Source organism: Perca flavescens, chromosome 17, assembly GCF_004354835.1.
Source record: "Perca flavescens isolate YP-PL-M2 chromosome 17, PFLA_1.0, whole genome shotgun sequence".
Lineage (NCBI taxonomy): Eukaryota > Metazoa > Chordata > Actinopteri > Perciformes > Percidae > Perca > Perca flavescens.
In genome coordinates this window covers 24,657,100-24,676,109 of record NC_041347.1, presented here as the reverse complement: position 1 = coordinate 24,676,109, position 19,010 = coordinate 24,657,100, and the positions used below count along the sequence as shown (strand labels likewise).

General features: G+C 39.5%; 2 protein-coding genes across 9 annotated transcripts in view; both read right to left on the bottom strand.

Annotated features, from left to right (window-relative positions):
- Positions 1–10: 10 nt before the first annotated feature.
- On the bottom strand, positions 11–12,539 carry cfap36 (cilia and flagella associated protein 36). Of its 5 annotated transcripts, XM_028603535.1 has the most exons (13): positions 12,125–12,538; positions 11,582–11,646; positions 11,368–11,469; positions 8,434–8,548; positions 8,246–8,333; positions 6,323–6,482; positions 6,026–6,115; positions 5,045–5,150; positions 4,533–4,711; positions 3,034–3,120; positions 2,217–2,369; positions 1,572–1,706; positions 11–1,181 (listed from the first exon to the last, which is right to left on the bottom strand). In XM_028603535.1, exons 1-13 carry the CDS (start codon positions 12,228–12,230, stop codon positions 1,098–1,100), a joined length of 1,470 nt encoding a protein of 489 aa, XP_028459336.1. In that variant the 5' UTR covers positions 12,231–12,538; the 3' UTR covers positions 11–1,097. The 5 variants fall into 5 exon arrangements, with proteins under 5 accessions (XP_028459336.1, XP_028459339.1, XP_028459338.1 ...); XM_028603538.1 differs by lacking the exon at positions 6,026–6,115 and having other exon boundaries at positions 12,125–12,539; XM_028603537.1 differs by lacking the exon at positions 3,034–3,120 and having other exon boundaries at positions 12,125–12,536.
- Positions 12,540–13,463: 924 nt separating this feature from the next.
- Positions 13,464–19,010, bottom strand: part of LOC114572090 (inactive phospholipase D5) — a 64,976-nt gene continuing 59,429 nt past the window's right edge. For all 4 annotated transcript variants that reach the window (XM_028603533.1, XM_028603531.1, XM_028603532.1 and 1 more), the window contains 4 exons: positions 18,573–18,709; positions 18,264–18,429; positions 18,019–18,109; positions 13,464–17,711 (listed from right to left, as the gene is read on the bottom strand). In XM_028603533.1, coding sequence (XP_028459334.1) covers positions 17,161–17,711; positions 18,019–18,109; positions 18,264–18,429; positions 18,573–18,709 — 945 coding nt within the window. In that variant the 3' untranslated portion in view covers positions 13,464–17,160. The remainder of the gene's footprint in view (positions 17,712–18,018; positions 18,110–18,263; positions 18,430–18,572; positions 18,710–19,010) is intronic.

The window sequence follows — 19,010 nt, the reverse complement described above, 5'->3', positions numbered from 1 at the left end:
GAAGTCAAGCTTGTTTCTATAAAATGTGATTTTTATTAAACGGCATACATGAAATACTGCATTCCTCGTAGAAAGCAACACACTGTTCTCTTGGCCTCTTCATGATCACTACAGTGTATTCATCTTGACAACTTCCACAGCGCTTATAGACTCCGATGAGCTGCTACAGTGTTCTCAGCTTTATGATGTGGCAGCTGACTCTTCCCTCTGGAGACGCTAACGACAAGACTGTACTCTTGCGCTAGCTAATGTTACCTTCACCTCACTGTGAAACGCCCCATGAAGTCTGTCCCCAGCATTTACCCTTAACTCACTGATACAACTCGAGGCCAGTTGTACCTAACGTTGAGTTTGTGTTTCACCACATTTATTTTAACTTTTTTGACTTGTCTACAGAGAAGCAAACCCAAAATCACTCCTTGAGTCAATAATCAATGGTTGACTCTATATGGAGTACAAAAGTGGTTATGAATCATGTAGTGTTGCATAATAAACATTTACATTATCAATAGTGAAGCACTAAATTGTAAGATTTTCACCAAGTAATGTACAGGCTGTGAACACATTTTTCATTTCAATGTGGGATTTTGTGAGGGCACTATTAGCCATAATGTTTTGCATTTGGAATTTGGACACTCCAAAATTTCATTAAAGTAAATGTAGTGCACCCAGTGGCAAATAAGGAGCGCTCTGGACAGATGTGTCTAGTGATGTAAAGTAAAAGCTATCCGAGTTCTCCACTCAACTTAGTAACACTGGCAGCATATTACCTGACTACGGTGTGTTTTTCTGAACTTGCTCAATCAAACAGATGCTACTTCGGTGTGCTCATGTGAGTGGAGACTGCCAAAATACTGGTTCATCCCAAATATAAAAGAAGGTGTACCTTCCTCTGTACACAGCAATGAAAAGAACTTTGAAGAAGGAAGATCTAACATTTTGTGATTCTTTGGAAAACCCCTGATCTGTGTTACGCAAAGTGAATCATCTGTCTGAAGGAGGCAGTGTAAATGAAAGCCGTGTGTTTGATTAACGGAGTAAACAGATAGCATATAAATGAGAATATTGCAGTTGGGGGGTAGGGGGGTAGGGGGGGGTTATTTCTTGATCACTTCCTCTTTCAGCTTGTCAGCCAGATGTTTTCTCTTCTGCAGCTTCTTCCTCTCCTCAGCAGATATCTCCTGTGTAAAGAGACCAGAGCAGGCAGTAGGGTTAAAAACGGGATAGAAAAGAAATCAATTGCCACCAGTGGCTTAAGAAAAAAGGGAGTGAAAAAGCAGAGGGAAAGACTACTTAAATACAACCATGCACACGTGTATACATGATTACCTAGAAAACTAAACGAAAGCAGCGGGTATCATGGGATAATCATGGCACATGTATTTTCGGGGTTTTCAAAGTGGTATCAAATAACACAATATTGATATAGCTTTAAACATCTAAACATCTGCTTGAGGGATGGAGACGGAGAGTACCGCAGAGACGGAAGAAAGTACTACACAGCAAAGCCCTCATACTAGGCATGAATGACTACATGGGTTCACATCAGGCAGAGGCAGCTGATGGGTCACCTTCTGTTTGGAGGAGTTAGCAGATTGTTGTGCTGGAGGAAGAGGAGCAGGAGGAAGAGGAACAGGAGGAGGAGGAGGGGTACAGGCCCCATTCCTCTGGGACCGCCCCACTGCCTCTTGACAAGCCAGGCCAGGCTAGATACAGGCAGAGGCAAATGAAGAACAAGAACCCAGAAGGATGATTTGATGAAAAAGAAGAAGAAGAAAAAAAATAATGAGGAAAAATGTGGGTTATAGAAAGTCAGCTGAAATTAGGTAGTATGTAGTTTTGGAATTAAAAGATTAAAAAAAAAAAAAAAAAAGTAAAATGTTAAGTATGGATATGAAGTCTAAATTATATGGCCCTGGCACAATTTCTTCCCGCGACTTCTGAGAGACACAACTCAAAGCCAATGTTACCCTGACATTATCTGTAGTCTGTTTACAACAACATCTCTCGATAACTCTGGCACTAATGTGCCAATATGAGGAAATAAAATAGTTATTTACCTCTTACACAGAGTAACATGTAATCAGGCCTCCATAATAAAACAAGTGTTACTCATCAAGCCATGTTCTTCTACAGTACATGTGCATGGTTGATCCTGACCTCTGACCTCTTTGTGAAAGGAGGCTAAGGTAGGAGAGGAACAGAGCTGTACTTACCGGGGTGGTGGTGGTGGTGGGGGGTGCCTCCTCTGGTGCGGTCACCTGCTTGGGTTTCTGCTGTTCTTTTTTCAATGCATGCAGCTTGTCTCGCTGCTGACGCAGATATGCCGCCCTCTGCTGGAGCTGCTCCTGCTGAGACACTGACAACTCCTGGAGGGTGTAGAGGTGAAACAGGATCAGTACATCAGTACAACTCAAACCCATGCACAAGAAAACAATATGACTTTTGCACAGTAACTATTTTCCAACAATTAAATGTATCCAGCAGGGACGTCACTAGGATTTAAAGACAGAAAGAAACCAAGATGTTAACAAGTAAACAGTGACAGACATATCCTCTTCTTCAATTTCTACTCCGTTCAACAAAAGTTACTGTAATGTAATTCTTCTGTAGGCAATGACTTTAATGCTATCTGTCTGCTCATGTAAATGTGTGATAAAGTAATAGCATACCATAGCTAATTCCAAGTTGTCCAAAGAATGCTATTTAAATTACACTAATTACTGTAACTGCGCTGTGGATTGGTTCACTCAAAGTGTCATTTCGCTGTGTAGTTTGGCTTGCATACAGTATAACCCAAGAACCAGAATTTTAAGGCCTGCATTTAGGCAACATCTCCATATTTATTTAATTTATCACAGCCAATGAATGCAGAAAGTTAAGTTGGTCAGAATATAGCCAGCATATATAATACATATAATGAAATAATTAAGTTTAGGCTATGCCTCAGTGCCTAGACCTGCCAACAAATGCTTATTGTTAGAAGAAAACAAAAGACCCCACATTTCCTTAGACCTGTAGACCACTACTGACCTCAATCACGCCGGCTCCCTCAGAATCAACTGCCCTGCCAATCTCCTGCGTCTCTTTCTCTCTGCTAAAATATCTTCCACTATCCATCTGCTCAGTGAATTGAAGGATACACCGGTACAATAGCATTAACAGGGACCCTATGACATTTAGTATTCAGTGACAACAACAGTCTATGGGGACTGATATTGTTTTAGAAGACTACAGAGATAGGCTATATTATTGGCAATGAATAAAAGAGCTTTGGATAGCTTGCTAGGTTAACTATTTCTTGTATTTCGCTCGTTCACTCTAGCTAGACTATTATTTTCCATAATAAACCAAAATATCCCCTTTCCTTTACCTCAAGAAAACTTAGCTAAAAAGGTAAGCCGGTCATTAAAAACAACTTACAATTTCACTCTGTATCACTCACTATGTGTAATCAATCTTCTTAGACCATTCATTCAGCGCGCGCGTGTGTGTGTGTGTGTGTGTGTGTGTGTGTGTGTGTGTGTGTGTGTGTGTGTGTGTGTGTGTGTGTGTGTGTGTGTGTGTGTGTGTGTGTGTGTGTAGTACCAAGTTCAGACCAAAGAGTAGCGACGAGACGAGTTACTTGCAACGCTCCGGTCTGCAACGCTCTGAAAGCTGCCAGTTCACACCAATGCAACGAGACGGTGCATCATCTTGATAGCACAACGACTCTTTGTACTACTGTCTAACTTCCGACTTTTCTGCTATTTTTTAGCTGTGTGAATTGGGATACGGTTAGTGATAATGAGATGCTTGATACAGTTGCAGAATCTTTGATTCTCTGCTTTGTTTTAATGCCGCTTGGCTCTCTTCAGTAGCTAACTCTCTACGTCGCTCGTTACCGTGCACGTGGGCGCTCGTTGAGCCTCTAACACCACCATTTCGACCAGCTGACAGTTGTAAAATAGAATTAAACAGACACACTACACACCGACACACACAGATGAATGGTGAAGGAAGATTGATTCACCGTAGTTAGTGATACAGAGTGCACTGTAAAAAAAATAAATCAAATTATTATTGTTGTTCTTATTATTATTTAGTGGGGATAGGAACATTTTAGGGTAGCTTCAGCAACCCTAGTGAGGATCCAGGATTTAGCCAAAAAATGTGAACATCGACAACTTCTCAGTCCCTCCCCCTTTCCACTAAAGCCCAAAACGGTCTCCTAAGCCCCTCCCCCCACAAGAGAGAATGAATGCGTGTGCATGAGCAGTGATTGACACGCAGTTAGACATTTTTAATTACCTGCTTCATGTAGTTCTACTGGAACATAGGGGCAGTTTCAGCAAATATGACAGAAAGTTAGTTTTATAAGTCCTACCTACTGCACCTTTTAAGCGGTGTGCACAGTAAGAAAAAACATGAAACAGTCAGACACATTCAGAAGTTTCTTCAGCTGAATTTGGTTATGACGGAATTTGATATCCTACTGTTAAACAAAAATACAACAACCGTGCTTAATGAAACAAGGGGAAGGAAAGACTCACAGTATATGGCTTAGAGAAGCCAGCCTCCCTGTGTGCCTCCTCCAGCCACGCCTCGGCTGCAGTCGGACTGCTGCTCTGCTCCTTGGTACCAGGACTGAGGCTGGCGGAGGGTTCGCCGGACTTTACTGGTGCTCTCACTGCTGGAAGGACTTTGGACTCCACAACGTTACCGCCACAATCTGCACACGCATATTCAAAATTAATTTGGTAACTTGCAGCTTTGTCAGTTTGGTTGCGAGTTTAAAAGAAATTATAATAAAAAAAAAATTATTCTTGCAGGACTGCTCACGTGGCTTATTTACTAGACAAAACGAAGAGAAACCATTTCTCTCCACAATGCCTCATTTCCCCTCAGAGGTTAATGAGGTTTTGAAAACTATAATTTGGATTTATTCATGGCTTTCCTACGAATAAAACAACTAAAGAGGTGGTGGGGAGTTTTTATAAGACTACAAAGATACGTTCATGGTTGTAGAGTTGGTGGTGAAATGTTCAAAGCTCTTCGGAGATACCTGGTGTGGGTTTAGACGTGGAGCTGCTTTTAGCTGCACTTTTCTTATCCCCACCTGCAGGGGCAGCCGTCTTGCTCTCTTGTTTTTTGGCAGGTTTGCTGTTGACCTGGAGGTAGGGACCATTAATACATGTTTAATGTATAATACATGTCAGACGACACAAACATCGCATTAAATTATTGCAACATGCTATTGCAGCTCCAACACCACATACAGTCCTCTGATTGTGGACTTGTAGGCACTAGTGTGTCGTACAGAAACTGTCACATTTTAAACTGTCACATCACTTTAGATTCTACAGTAATGTGACAGACTGGATACTGTCACATTATTGTAGACATACTGCTGGATTGCTGGACACTGAAAAAGATAAACCACATTTTCCACCTGACAATCTTTCTCTCATTTTGCTGACCAAGCAGGCACTTAAACGCAGCCTCTGACAGTAAAGCTCTGATTGGTACCAAACTGGTCAGGGTCAGTATGTGCAAATACAGTAAATGGCCTCTAAATATCTAAAGACAATGTTTCACATCAAATTGTTAATAATGTGTAAAATGCCAGTTATCCTGCAGTCAGCAAATGTCTATTGATATTACACATGCAATCTAATTCACATGCTTCAAAATTACAAAGCTTCTACATAGCCTCCCCACTACGCAGGCTAAGAAACAGAAAAGTTACCATCTTCCCCCTCAGGATGCACTGATACTTAGGTTTTGAATATCATGCCAATACCTGTGTACCATACAGTACATTTTGATATCAGAGAAAATCACTGATGTTTACCTGTTAAAGAGCTGGCCTAAAATCTAACCCAATTCACATGTATTCAGTTTTACATTTACCTACCCTTTTAATCTGTGTTAGCTTTTACAGGTACAGTTCAAATGGCATTAATGCATCCTCAGACTCAGCAGTAAGATGTGGCACATTATTAGGTCACTAATTAAAATGTTTCTACACGGATGGTTCAGTTACCAGATTCAATTCTGTGGTAGTGTTTCCGTTCACTAGTGGGGCGTGGTGACCATTGCTGTGGCTGCGGTCACCTTTCCCCTCAGCTTTGGCCTTAACATGGAAAAAATAGCACATTGGAGACAGTGTCTCGTTAGAAAGGAGAAATCAGGCTTTAAGGGGAAAAGGGCTGTTGGCTATAACCATTAAGCATTGGTATTATCAGGCACTACACGTCTAAACTGTGAGATCAAAGTCCAACAAAGGTAACACAGGGATGCTGCTGGTCTTATTTGGCTCATACAGCTCACAATGCCTTACTTTGGCAGTGTTGCTTCGTTGGCTCGGAGCAGAGGTGGTATTCTGGGCTTCTCTGCTTTCTGCCACTGGCTTATCAGAGCAGCTGCTGGAGGTGGAGCCAACCTCTTTCTCTAATAGCAGCCTCCTGGCAATTCCCTCGTCATACTCCTCTTTTGACTTTCTGAAGACAAAGTAGCAGGAGAGAAAAATAAATATTAGATTTGATCGGAATTTCCCCTATGCATAAATTAGCACCAAGCAGAAGTAATTTTTTTTGCAAAGCCTGAAATGCCTTAACTGGTCCTGCTACAGAGCATTCAAGAGCCCACTTGGACTGTTTTTTAGAGTGTGTTTAGAAGCCCAGTTGTGATAACAGCGTAGTTTATCTACAGTTAAGCAGGTTCTACTGACTATTTGCAACGCCCTCCCCAATCACAACTGAGAGGCCATCTTAAAAAAGGGGCCTTGAAACTCACCTATTACAACTGACTTTCCACAGCTCAGCCAACTAGCCCAGGCTCCTATTGATTTTTGCTTTCTTTATGATCTTTCATCCTGTTACGTAAAGCGACTTTGAGTACCGAGAAAAGCCCTATATAAATTTGATGTTTGGCAAACGGCACAAATGGACTAGAAACTAGAATAAGACAGCGACGTCAAGGATTTCCCTCGGATAACCGCTATGCCCCAGCTTGCTCACAGGGATCACCGGGGCCCCACACACAGATCCTTTAATTTGATTTCTTTAACAACTTAAATTGCCTTAGAGACTTGCACAAAGCATTAACCAGTAGGTGTGCAAATAAAGAGAGATGTTTAAGGGCTAGAATTTTTTCAAAGGAAAGCTGTAAAAAAATGCATTATATGTGTTTTATGAGACGGATAACAAAATAAAACAAAGATTATCTATCAATCAATCAATTTCTCACTAAGGATCTTCTTTCAGCACATGACGTTTTCACACAAACTGTAAAAAACATTATAGAATGAAGGTCAACTGGCATACGTTAAGACTTGCTGGAGAATCAGTTGCAGAAAAGCATTGTATTGGCAGTGTGTATTGTCAGGAAATGTATCCCAGAAGACAATAAGAAAACATGAAAAGGAGAATTTGTAAAATCGTGGAGTTTCTGAAGTCTCTCCAATTTTGATTTTCAGATCATAGTGAAATTAACTGAAACCAGTGGTGATAGAAGGGAGGAAATGCTGAATAATGCAGCACTGATTAGCAGTTAAGGTACCCTGGTAAGACAAAGGGGATAAATATACTATTTCTCTCAGTTGCTTGTTTAGTGTCAATCCCTCCGACCTAAATTAGCTTGACCCTAAGGAGCTTAACTGCAGCTCCATTAGACTGTGTGTTCTACTTGGCCAGGCTGCTACTAGCAAAATCCCATTAAAGAGCAGGGGCAGGAGCTTCTAGACACCTGGACACATACAGGCAATGGATGGATGCATAAAGAAAATGTGAAAATATCCAAACAGTAAAATGTGGAAAAACATATTTAATTACATGATGACGGACTTAATTAGTTAGTAAAACATAACCCACAGATCTTCTGACCTAGTGTTTTGGGCCCCGATCTAAGCTCTAAGCAGTATGTCCTGTATGTCCCTTTCTGGCTAACGTATTTCAAGATGGCGCATAAATATGGAGCGTCTACCCCAGTTCATGCAAATGTAAAATTTCAAGCCAAAAGGAATACTTGGAATTGATGGTTGGAGGTAAATATTCATGAAAAAGGACAAGTTTGTGAACGGGCAACACAGATTTTGATAATGAACAACTAAACACATTACACACTGGACCTTTAAGAGAGTGAAAGATAGCGAGAGAGAGAGAGAGAGAGAGAGAGAGAGAGAGAGAGAGAGAGAGAGAGAGAGAGAGAGAGAGAGAGAGAGAGAGAGAGAGAGAGAGAGAAGGATACAGTACAGCTGATTTACCTGAGAACCTCCTGTAGGATTTTCATCTCTTGATCCTGCAACTCTGTCATTACATCCGCACCAGCAGTCAGGCACTCTGGGAGGGCCCCTACACACACAACAGGCATATTACTTGCAGCTAAATAACTAGTGTTTTCCTGTTTGCGAGTGTGTGTTTGGGTGTACGTATGTGTGTTAATCCAGCCTACCGTTCCTTTCTTTAATGACGCTGAGGGCTTGAAGCTGCAGCTCCATGTTCTTTTGGACCATCAGTGAGCGAAATATCTGGAAGTCATCTGTAGCCAGAACTGGCTGGAACACTGACTGAACGACAAAAACAACAACCACATATAAGAGCATGAAAGATCACTGTGCCCACAGTAATTATGATGAATGGATGGCATTCCAACAAGGTAGAGAGAAGTGTCTGTGACTGTAGAGAATAGGTCAGTTTACACAGCTTTATAAACACTACATGTGAGTGCTGATACACTCTAAACAGTATGTGTCTTTTTGATTCCAGTCATCATTCTGTCATTTAAAGAACAGTTTATTTACATGTTAGATATTATTTTGGTATCAAACTTATCTAGAAGGCTAAACTTTTTTTCAGCCATTTGACTACTGGATATGAATTTTAAAATAACAATCTGCTTGATTTTGCGTCTGAATTTTTTAGCAACAGTGCTCTGACCAAATTCTGTGTTATAATCTTTCCAGGAAAAGGTGTCTGTTAGATTATCTAACCCTAAACGATAAAGACTAAATAATATATAATTATATAATATTAATAATAATAGTCAATGTTCCTATAAAGTCTTGTCCTGTATATTAGGACAGTATGTACAGTACTTCAAGCTTGGTAGATACTCAACTAAAGTCCGGACAAATACCAATTATATTTGTTGGCAAACAGAATGGTACTTAGGCCTAATCTTTCACATTAGCTTCCTATCTAAATTCAAAAGTCCCTCCCCCATATAGGCTAATGCTAGGTAAATCTTTCTGACCAACCTTAAATGCAAGTTCAGTGTTCTTAGTTCAACTGGGTCACCAGGTTCTCAGTCTCCATGCTCATCTCTCACTCTCTTTCTCTTCCTCACTATTTCCCTTCTCCTTTTGTCAGTCTCTCTTACTGTTTCTGCCTGAAGCCAAAACCTTCAATATATCCTGTTTCTCTGAGTAACTTAATCACAGAAAAGTTTCAGTCAGCTACAGTAGCTAAGTTTAAAAAGAAATGACACTGCAACACATTACTCCGCAACTCACTAGCCTCCGTCTGTCCACTGTATGCTTGTTGTCAACAGCTGAAAGTCAAGACCTCTCAGTGTGGATGCTTTTTCAGTGAGGATACAGTGCCATGTGCTCATGTTAGTCATAACAAATTAACCGAGTTATGCAACAAAACTGTCTGAGATAAAGATTATAAATTAAAAAGGAGCCTGAGCCTTAATCTTTTAAAATATTTTTCCCTTCAGAATTAATTAAGGTATTATGTTTAGGATTAATTAAGGTATTATGTTTAGGCCTAGCTGAATTCACTATCCAGGACACAAAGGGGAAATAATCTCTCATATAGTTAAACCCGAAAAGCTAAACTAAAAAAGGCATTATGAGTCGACTCTACACACAACACAAAATAAGACCAACATAACTGTGACATTAATAATAATAATAATAATAATATAATTTATACTTTATTAATCCCTAAAGGGAATTTTTTCAATGTGTTCACTTTGTTGTTAGAATACACATTACACACAGGCCTGGAATACACACACATTCTCAGTACCTATACATGCACTAATGGAGTGATGTCAGAGTGGTAAGGGTTAGGGTTAACCCCATTAACTATTTATCTCAGTGGTAATTAATGAGGATTGTGGTGAAATCACGATCTGCATCTCTGCCAATCTGACACAGCCATATTACACCTGTTGATCAGCGCCAAGGGAAATCTAACAATATACTTATTACTTAATTAACTTAACGTTACACACAGACACAACACAAACACACACACACACACACTTACATACAAAACACAACTTTTATCCATATCACCTTTATGTGATCAAAGTGCATTTTTGGTTGCACCCTTAAAATGTATATTCCATGCTTTTTACACTAGCTACACAAGAGCATAAACACACACAAACAAACATGAAAGGTGACAACAGCAACACGGGAGTATGTCTTGTCAAGCTTTAAGTACCGTTATGAAAACATGAGATTCCTCATGTACCAAGGTACAGGCAAAGAATTAGTTACTTTTGATGAAAATCTGTTAGTTGGAACTGACCCGTCATGACAATTGCATAGGTATGGTGTAATGTACATTAAGGACACTGTTTGGGTAACACACTTCAGCCTGACAAAGTCATGGTACTTAAATAGGACAGATCTAAACATCCACATGTCTTGATTCAATCCTCAACGATCCAATATTATCGATACAAAGTAGGGCTGCTCGATTATGGAAAGAATCATAATCACGATTATTTTGGTCAATATTTTTATTTATTTTTTGTATACTTTATTTTTCCAGGTTTTTGTATTTTGGTCAATATTGAAATCACAATTATTTTACACGATTACTCACTGACTTTTGGAAAGACATTCCGTAATTATTGAATTTAAAAAACAAATCCACAGTAAAAACACCTTGAACTGTGAAATTTCCCTCTAATACTTTTCCCGTTTGTGCTTTTTTTCTTCATTCAGAACACAGGACAAAATAAGAGTTGACTTGCAAAACGTAATGTGCAAAATAAACGCTTTTCTCGATTACTCTGTTTTCGGTGGCGTTAGGAGCAGAAATCGTAATCACGATTAAAAATCGATTAATTGCGCAGCCCTAATACAAAGTTAAAAGATATTGTATCGTTGTCCAAAGAATCTATATACTATTGTATTGTGATAAAACGTGCAATTTACGTTTAGTTGTAGATCATATCACAAACTGAATTCTCATTTTGCTGATTCAAAAGGAAAACACAAATCTGCCATGGAGACCAGCTATGTTTGGCACCAGGTACAAAACAGTACAACTGGGGGGTTGTGTAAGCAAATCCCATCCTTGATTCTTGATTCAGGTTAACTGGCAGGCTGACAGTGGCATGCGAACAGGGAGCTTAACTTACCTGCAGTGTTTTGGATTTGGCAAAAGGAGAGGTGCATGCATCCAGAAACTGCTGCTCATTGATGCCAACGTCCTGCATGTAATTCTCCAACAGCTTCTCCACCTAAAAAAGCAAAGCAGCTTACATCAGTCCAGTTTGATGAGTCAGCAATGTAAAATCACTGAGTAATGTTGATGAAGCAGTTTGACACATGTGGACTAAAGACTGTACTCACCAAGTTCTTATACTGCTGGTGGATCTCTGTGTATGATAACTTATTTTCATCTTCGTCATCAAAAACTATGAAAAGGCCAAATAAATATGATTATATTATGTCAGTAATTCAACATTCACATGTGACATTTGAAAAACCTAAACTGTATTTATTTACCTAGCTAGCTATGTAGGTTTAGTAGCGTTAATTGCCCACAATAACTTAACATACATGACACTTAGCAAACGTTGAGGTTTCTACTTTGCTAGCTATGTTCCCTACGTTACCGTTACTGAGTTATAACTTGCTAACGTATCTTTATCGACTCCTGTGTCCTTAGTTGTTTTATGTCGAGGCAAACGTTTTAAAAGTCTGATAAACTCACAAAAAATGCGTGAATTAAGTGCTGAGTTATCAAACGGTTTCACAGCCTACAAATATGTCAACAAAAACATCGCAGTCACAAGTTAGCGCTAGCTTAGCCACCGCGCTAACGGTGCACACCTCCAGGGAGGCTTTACATAGAGAGATGTCCGCGAGACTGAACGGATAACCTGTTTTTACCTGTGCATTTGTTTTCCATGAAATCCGTGACAGGAATGACCCATTCAGGACTTCCCAGGTAGCCAACGATGCTCTCTACAACCCATTCACTGTCATCCTCAGCCATGTTGGCTGCTGCTGGGTAACAACAACACCACCACCACCAGCACAGCGATGTTCGTCAGGTCGGCGTGTCCAGCTCCACTAACGTTACACCGCGGATATACACAACCCAAACAGGTGGAAAAAGACATCTGGTTTATTGTCCTTCATAAACGAATCCCCATTGAGCGTCACAGTGGCTGTTTCCCCACTCTTGACGGGACGGGACGGTCTCCGGAAAGAAAAGCGCACTCATGAATTTGTAGCCCAGAGTAGTGACGCCTAATCGGTTGCTAAAGTAACCGTTACGTCAGTCCCCTGCTTTTCGAGCCCAGACAGGTAGCTACCAGACCATAGACTGTACAGTCTATGTACCAGACACAGGTATGTCTGCTGCTGTCTCTCCATTTCTATTTTCACTTTATTTCATAACACCTTTTCTTGTGTGTGTCAGCTGTATACAGTCCAGTGGTAGACTGTAACTAAGTACATTTACTCAAATACTGTAGCTAGGCTACTTATTGAGCACAAATTCGCATATAGAGGTAGGCCTACTTGAATTTTATTTGAGCATATTTGTATCGGCTACTTTATACTTCTTCTCTACTAGCTACATCTCAGAGGCAAATAGTGTAATTTGACTACTCCACTACATTTATCTGACAGCTTTATTGTGTGAATTGTGTACACCTTCCTGTCCAATGAAAACCATGTATCTCCAAATTTGGTGATTTTGAATTTGATTTTTTTTTTTTCTGATAAATTGAAGGATTAAGTGTCCCTTTGTGGGTTGAGAAAATGCTTTGGCACCACTGGGCATGAGTTACGTTACAATTGGCATACCACAATGAATAAAATACCAAACATTTGATACATCTCAGCTGTAACATGTTGGCTGTAAATGTTTGAATCCTGTACAACATGTGAAATGTGTCTGCTGCTTTAACCTTAGAGTGAATTGGGTTCTGTAGAATCAGGTGAACATTACCATTAACCATTAACACATGGTAATTATTCTGTCTGCAATCACATAATATGTTTCTCTGGTAACCTGAATACTCCTCTGCTTAGCAAGACGCCTGTCCATTCAGGCTACATATAGGGCCTGACTGACAGCCACAGTGCAGTGATTTACTAAGGATGAACTTCTAATGTAAGCCACCCTCTGCTTTAATTAACAGCATTTGTGTTGAAGAAACACAAGTCACTTATACTTTAACACAAATATACACAACAAACCCACACACACACAGAAAGCTAAGAGTACTCATTTTTTTTTATTAAGAGTAAAAACATAGCGGTCATATAATTCAGTAGTGTGCATTAACAAGGGTATTCAATAAATATACATTCCTTCTGTATTTTTTTTTAAAGGTATATAAGCTTTCATTATTATCATTATCTCTAGAAAGGCTCAAAGCTACTGTGTGCAGTTCATAAAGGCAAGGCATGCAAGCAGCAGTCATGCCAAAACAGTTCAATAGAATAAAGGTAGGCAACATTAAAAAGCTTTTACAGTGAGCATTTAAATAGTAGTAGTGCGTCCGTCTGTTAAACGTTGCAGCTACCTCAAACCCATCTACCCTTCTGACTTCAGGAAAACAGTAACTTTCACAGAGGATTCAGTGAACATTGCTCAATCTTACTAGAGGAATGGACAGACGGACAGGTGACACAGAAACATTCCTACTGTTTTTGCTTGGATTATGTAATTAGCATGTAGCAGATTTGTAAACTATTGCTGATTAAAGGTGTAGTCCTGGAACTGGAAAATAGTCACTGTTTTTAATTATCAAAATAGTTTAAGAACAGCGAAACACAAGGCCTTGGGTACAGGGTACATTAGCAACATCCCTGCCCCCCAGTGTAACAATCATAGATAATAGCAGCATAAAGTACTGAGTCTGACCATCTGTCAGATTACAAGCAATACAGTGTGTTGAAATGGTGCTTCGGAAGAAAACATGTGGACATTATTATTATTATTGAGATAATGCTCAAGTTCTACAAATGAAACAGATGATTGTGTTTACTTCATATATAAGTGTTAGTGTCATAAAAGATTCAGTTTTTGGATGAATTAATGCTTGTGTCTTGTGCAGAAAGAGAGACTGGCACATACAGCAGTAAGGGAAAGTCGTTTTTTTGTTTGACACATTTTAAAATTAAACATGAAACTGTTATTCTGTTATTTCTATTTTAATACTATAAACTTCCATATTATACTGTGAGAAAAATATAGTATCAACATATCATATGAGTTATTTAGCTATCAACAGAATTTCAGTTCAAATGTTTGCAGGAAAACCACTAACAGTCCCATGTCGCTACCTTTTATACATTTTATAAGAATTGGCATATAAACAGTAGCTGTGAACCAACATGTATTCTTGATCAAGACTGATTTTAAAAAACGTATCATGTCATATTGCAGCAAATAAGTGTGAGAAGAAATGTTCTTTCTCAAGACATCCTCTAGATGGCAGAAGTTATCCATCGTGACCAGAATACAATTGTCAAGAGCTGTGTTTTTGACTACATGTGTCCTGTCCATATCTGTTATGACTCACTGCAAGACTGGACTGAGTCTGTATTTGACCTGTAGTACAAAAAGTGCAGGCACAAATACAGAAACAGAATACCATCAAATTATATCCACCAAAAATCCAGTGATATATAATTTTAGCACATATGACTGCCTGATTCTTTATGGTTACAGCTAAACCTTCTATGCATTCTGACCACAAATTTAGTTTTCTGGCAGAATTATTGTATGCAATTATTCTTCCTGCTCAGTGAACTCAGACAAAGCACGCATTACACCCTTCACATTAAAGCGTTGACCATAACACCCTGCATATTGGGGATGAAGACATCACTATGTACCTTTCTCTGGAAATGTTTTCCTGTGTCCTTGATTAATGGCCTGGAAGTAAAAAAAAATAATCCTACATCATAAACTTACAAGCATTGTTGCAATCACAGTAAAGAGTGTGTAAAGGTCTTAAACTGACATGCAATCATTCAAAATGCAAATGAATGTCGGTACTAGCTTTCAGTCAAAAGTAAATTAGTTGTTCTTTACTAACAATCACATATATTTAGTTCTACCTCCACGCAGTAAAGGTAATATATATTCAGTCACAGGCATGCCATTACAGGAAACAATGTCCTTGAGGTTAAACTGCTGCAATTGCAACTGTCAAGCTCTGTTAAAAATTCATTGTATTGATTTGACAGCAGAGACCCTCTGGCCCCTTCTTCTAAGTTAACTGCTCCATTTGTTCAATAAGTCACAACATAGCATTTGGAAGAATAGATCTCCATTCAATTCATATTATTATACTAGGGTTTGTATATTGGAACTGGAATGATTTTCTGTAGCTGTTCAGATCAATAGCCCCTCTTCCTCCAGGGTAAAATACCTGCCTTCCACTTAATGCAGGCTGTAGTTTTTCAATGGTGGCAACTGATTGAAAACTCCACGCCTTAGTACATTTGGTGTTGTGTAATAAACACAGTAGAATAGGTGCATCATCTAATTAAATTATGACCACCATAAAATAAAACATTTTGATATAGGCCTAAACCATCCTGCTGTGGAGAGATATATGATGCATCGTGTCCTGGATTATGTAACCGCTGTCTGTATAGTGTTTAGTGCTTCTGATATTGAGATTAAAACATGGTAGACATGATTTGATCAGCTCCTCAACTGTGGGTCAGCACTCAAAATTAGTTATGTGGTTGTTTCTATTGCAGGACTAATGGCAATGTTATCTTATCAGTGTTCTTGTGAGTGGAAATGAAATTGCAATTTTGACTCAGTGCAAACTAGAGCTGGGCAATATATCGATGTGTGAAGTGTTGTCTTTTCCTGGTTTTAAAGGCTGCATTACAGTAAAGTGATGTAATTTTCTGAATTTACCAGACTGTTCTAGCTGTTCTATTATTTGCCTTTACCCACTTAGTCATTATATCCACATTACTGATGATTATTTATCAAAAATCTCATTGTTTGAATATTTTGTGAAAGCACCAATAGTCAACACTACAATATCGTTGTGGTATTGATATCGAGGTATTTGGTCAAAGATATCGTGATATTTGAATTTTCTCCATATCGCCCAGCCCTCGTGCAAACGTTTAAAAACCCTTTAGAAGGATCTGTGTTAATACATACACATGATTGTTTTCTATTAATGTCATTTGACATTAGAATAAATCTGAATATCTGTAGTTATCAGTGGTAATAAATATGTTTACAGTTTTAATGAATTATTTGAATGCACAGTAACCTATTCAGAAGACTGCTGGAGATGCACCAACTATTTACATGAGGCCAAAGTATCCACAACCAATTAGTACAGAGGCAATAAGAGATCCCCACCATGTACAGTAAAGCTGTGTTGTAAGTCTTCCACTACTTTGGAGTGTATCTTTAATGATAAATGTTGCTAGTGTAGCTACACGTGCTGCACTGCTTTCCATCTCATAGACATGCAGGCGTGATTTCTCCCTTTTACAGGGTGATCAGTTATGACAAACATCTAAAGTGACATACAATAATTAGGCAATCAGTAAGATTGCAAGATTTCGTTTGCTTGACAGGATCTCAACAAGGAGAGAAAAAAAAAAAACTTACATTAGTAGTAAGGTTGTAAGTTATTATTACAGTGTATTAATCAAACCAAAATGTTTTGGTTTCATTCCTAAAAAAAATCCATCCAAAGTGCCAGACTGCAGTGGCGCGTTTACTTTCCTTCCTGAGTTCTTCCGTGAACATGATCAAGTACCAGGTAAATGATAAAAAACAGATATTACTTAAATCTTAAAAGTTTTAGTTTTCTTCAAAATGGCGTCAATAAAATGCTACAAAGACCCAGTGTGTAAAGTCCATTGCTACTGAAAGAGAGCAGTTCTCATCATGAAAACAAACTTATCATGCTTTGTGGTCACAGGGACCTGTTAAAGATCTCTCTGCTGCCGCTGCTCTCAGCTGACTGACTGGGTGGTTCCTTTGGATTGTCATGGTAATCACCTTTGATTTGTACCTGTCTGTCATCAAGGTGACTCATTTCGACTCGTCCCCTCTCTTGGTAACTGTCTATAATTGGCACCAGTCCATTGGCCTTTTCTTGGCGACTAACTTTGCTTAGTCTGTCATCATTGTGCTTTGTTTTAACTGCCGTCTGTCCATCATCCTTGTGATTGTGTCTTATTGGTGCAGGTCCGTTATCATGCTGGCCTGTTCTGATAAGCACTTGTCCATTGTCTAAGTGGCTAGTTCTGACTGGCATTAGCCTTTTGATCTGGGGCTTGTTGCAGACGGGGATCTTATTGGACTGCAGGGAGCGGGTATAACGTGAAAACCAGTCCCTCTCGAATGCAGCCCGTAGCTGCTCCACCACTGTGGAGTTCCTCTCCTCGATGCCCTCTGGCTGACTGATCACGAGTCCTGCTCCTGCATTATAGCTAAACTCATTCCCCACCCAGTCAAGGTTACCTGTCAGGACACCAAGGAAGAAACCAATAAGTGACCACAGTTTTATGTCACAAATATCTTGTAGCACAGCAAATAAGTCAAAAACACCATGCCAAGATGACCAACAATCTTTAAACTAAAGAAAAATTGCCAATGGGAAAAGCTTGCCTGGCTCTTTCTAAACTTCAAAAATGTGAATATCAGCACCTCTAAAGCTCACAAATTAACACATCGTTTGTTGTTTGATCAATCCGTACACAAACTAAAATAAAATAATTTGCGGTTGAGATCTGCAATCTGCATCATAAAGTCTAGTCAATGAGCTCACCTAAATAAATGGATCTGTCTGTCACCATAAACCTGTTGTGGTTTATTCCTTGGAGACTGCCATCCCTCTGGACTCTGCCGTTGAAGATCTTCTACACTCACTCACGCACACACACACACACACACACACACACACACACACACACACACACACACACACACACACACACACACACAGTGAGCACTGATAAAGCAAAAATAGTTAAATAAATAATTAAAAATAGTACGTGGCGGCCTTGTACTTACAGCTTCCATTGAGCAGTTGGCCTGCCCCATGCACAGACTCCTCAGGGACCAGATGAAGTTGAAAGTAAGTGGATGAGTCTTTTCCCAGCAACTTATCAGGAGACGGACCCGGACCTTTCTCAGGATCAGAGCCTCCCGGATTAGACCGTCAATACGGGACCAGTACCTTGGCACAGATACAAGCACAAAGCCAAATATGGGCACACAGAGTTTAAGCACTTGAACCAAAGCAAAGCATCCAAGCTTTTGATGATAAATGTCTGTCCAAAGAAATTCAGATGACTTCAAAAGTGGCACAGTGGTTCTAACCTGTGAGCGTTGCGGCTGAGGAGGGGCAGGTAATCGATTATAGAGATATATATGAAGTGGCGGGCCTCCTGGATGACCCTGGAAATGGCTTCAAGATCACTGCTACGATCTTTAGGGATAAAAACATCTGGGGAGCTCTGTTATTAGAGGGAGAAAGACAGGCGAGACAATTAGGAAGTGTTTGATGGTAAGAGGACGCACAACTGGTGACTGTGTACTCCTCTTTGAAGAAACACATGAAAAATGGTCAGAGTTGTATAACCACAGTGACTCAGAAAGGAATCAAAATAATATGCAGAATTGTTATCATCATAACAACCAACTCAGCTCTCATTGTCTTTATTGTTTACCTAAATGGCCATTAGGATTTGATTGTCTTTCTTTGTTTTATGTGTGTGTCTGCGTGCATGTCTTGTACAAAGCCTTGATGTTTCCATT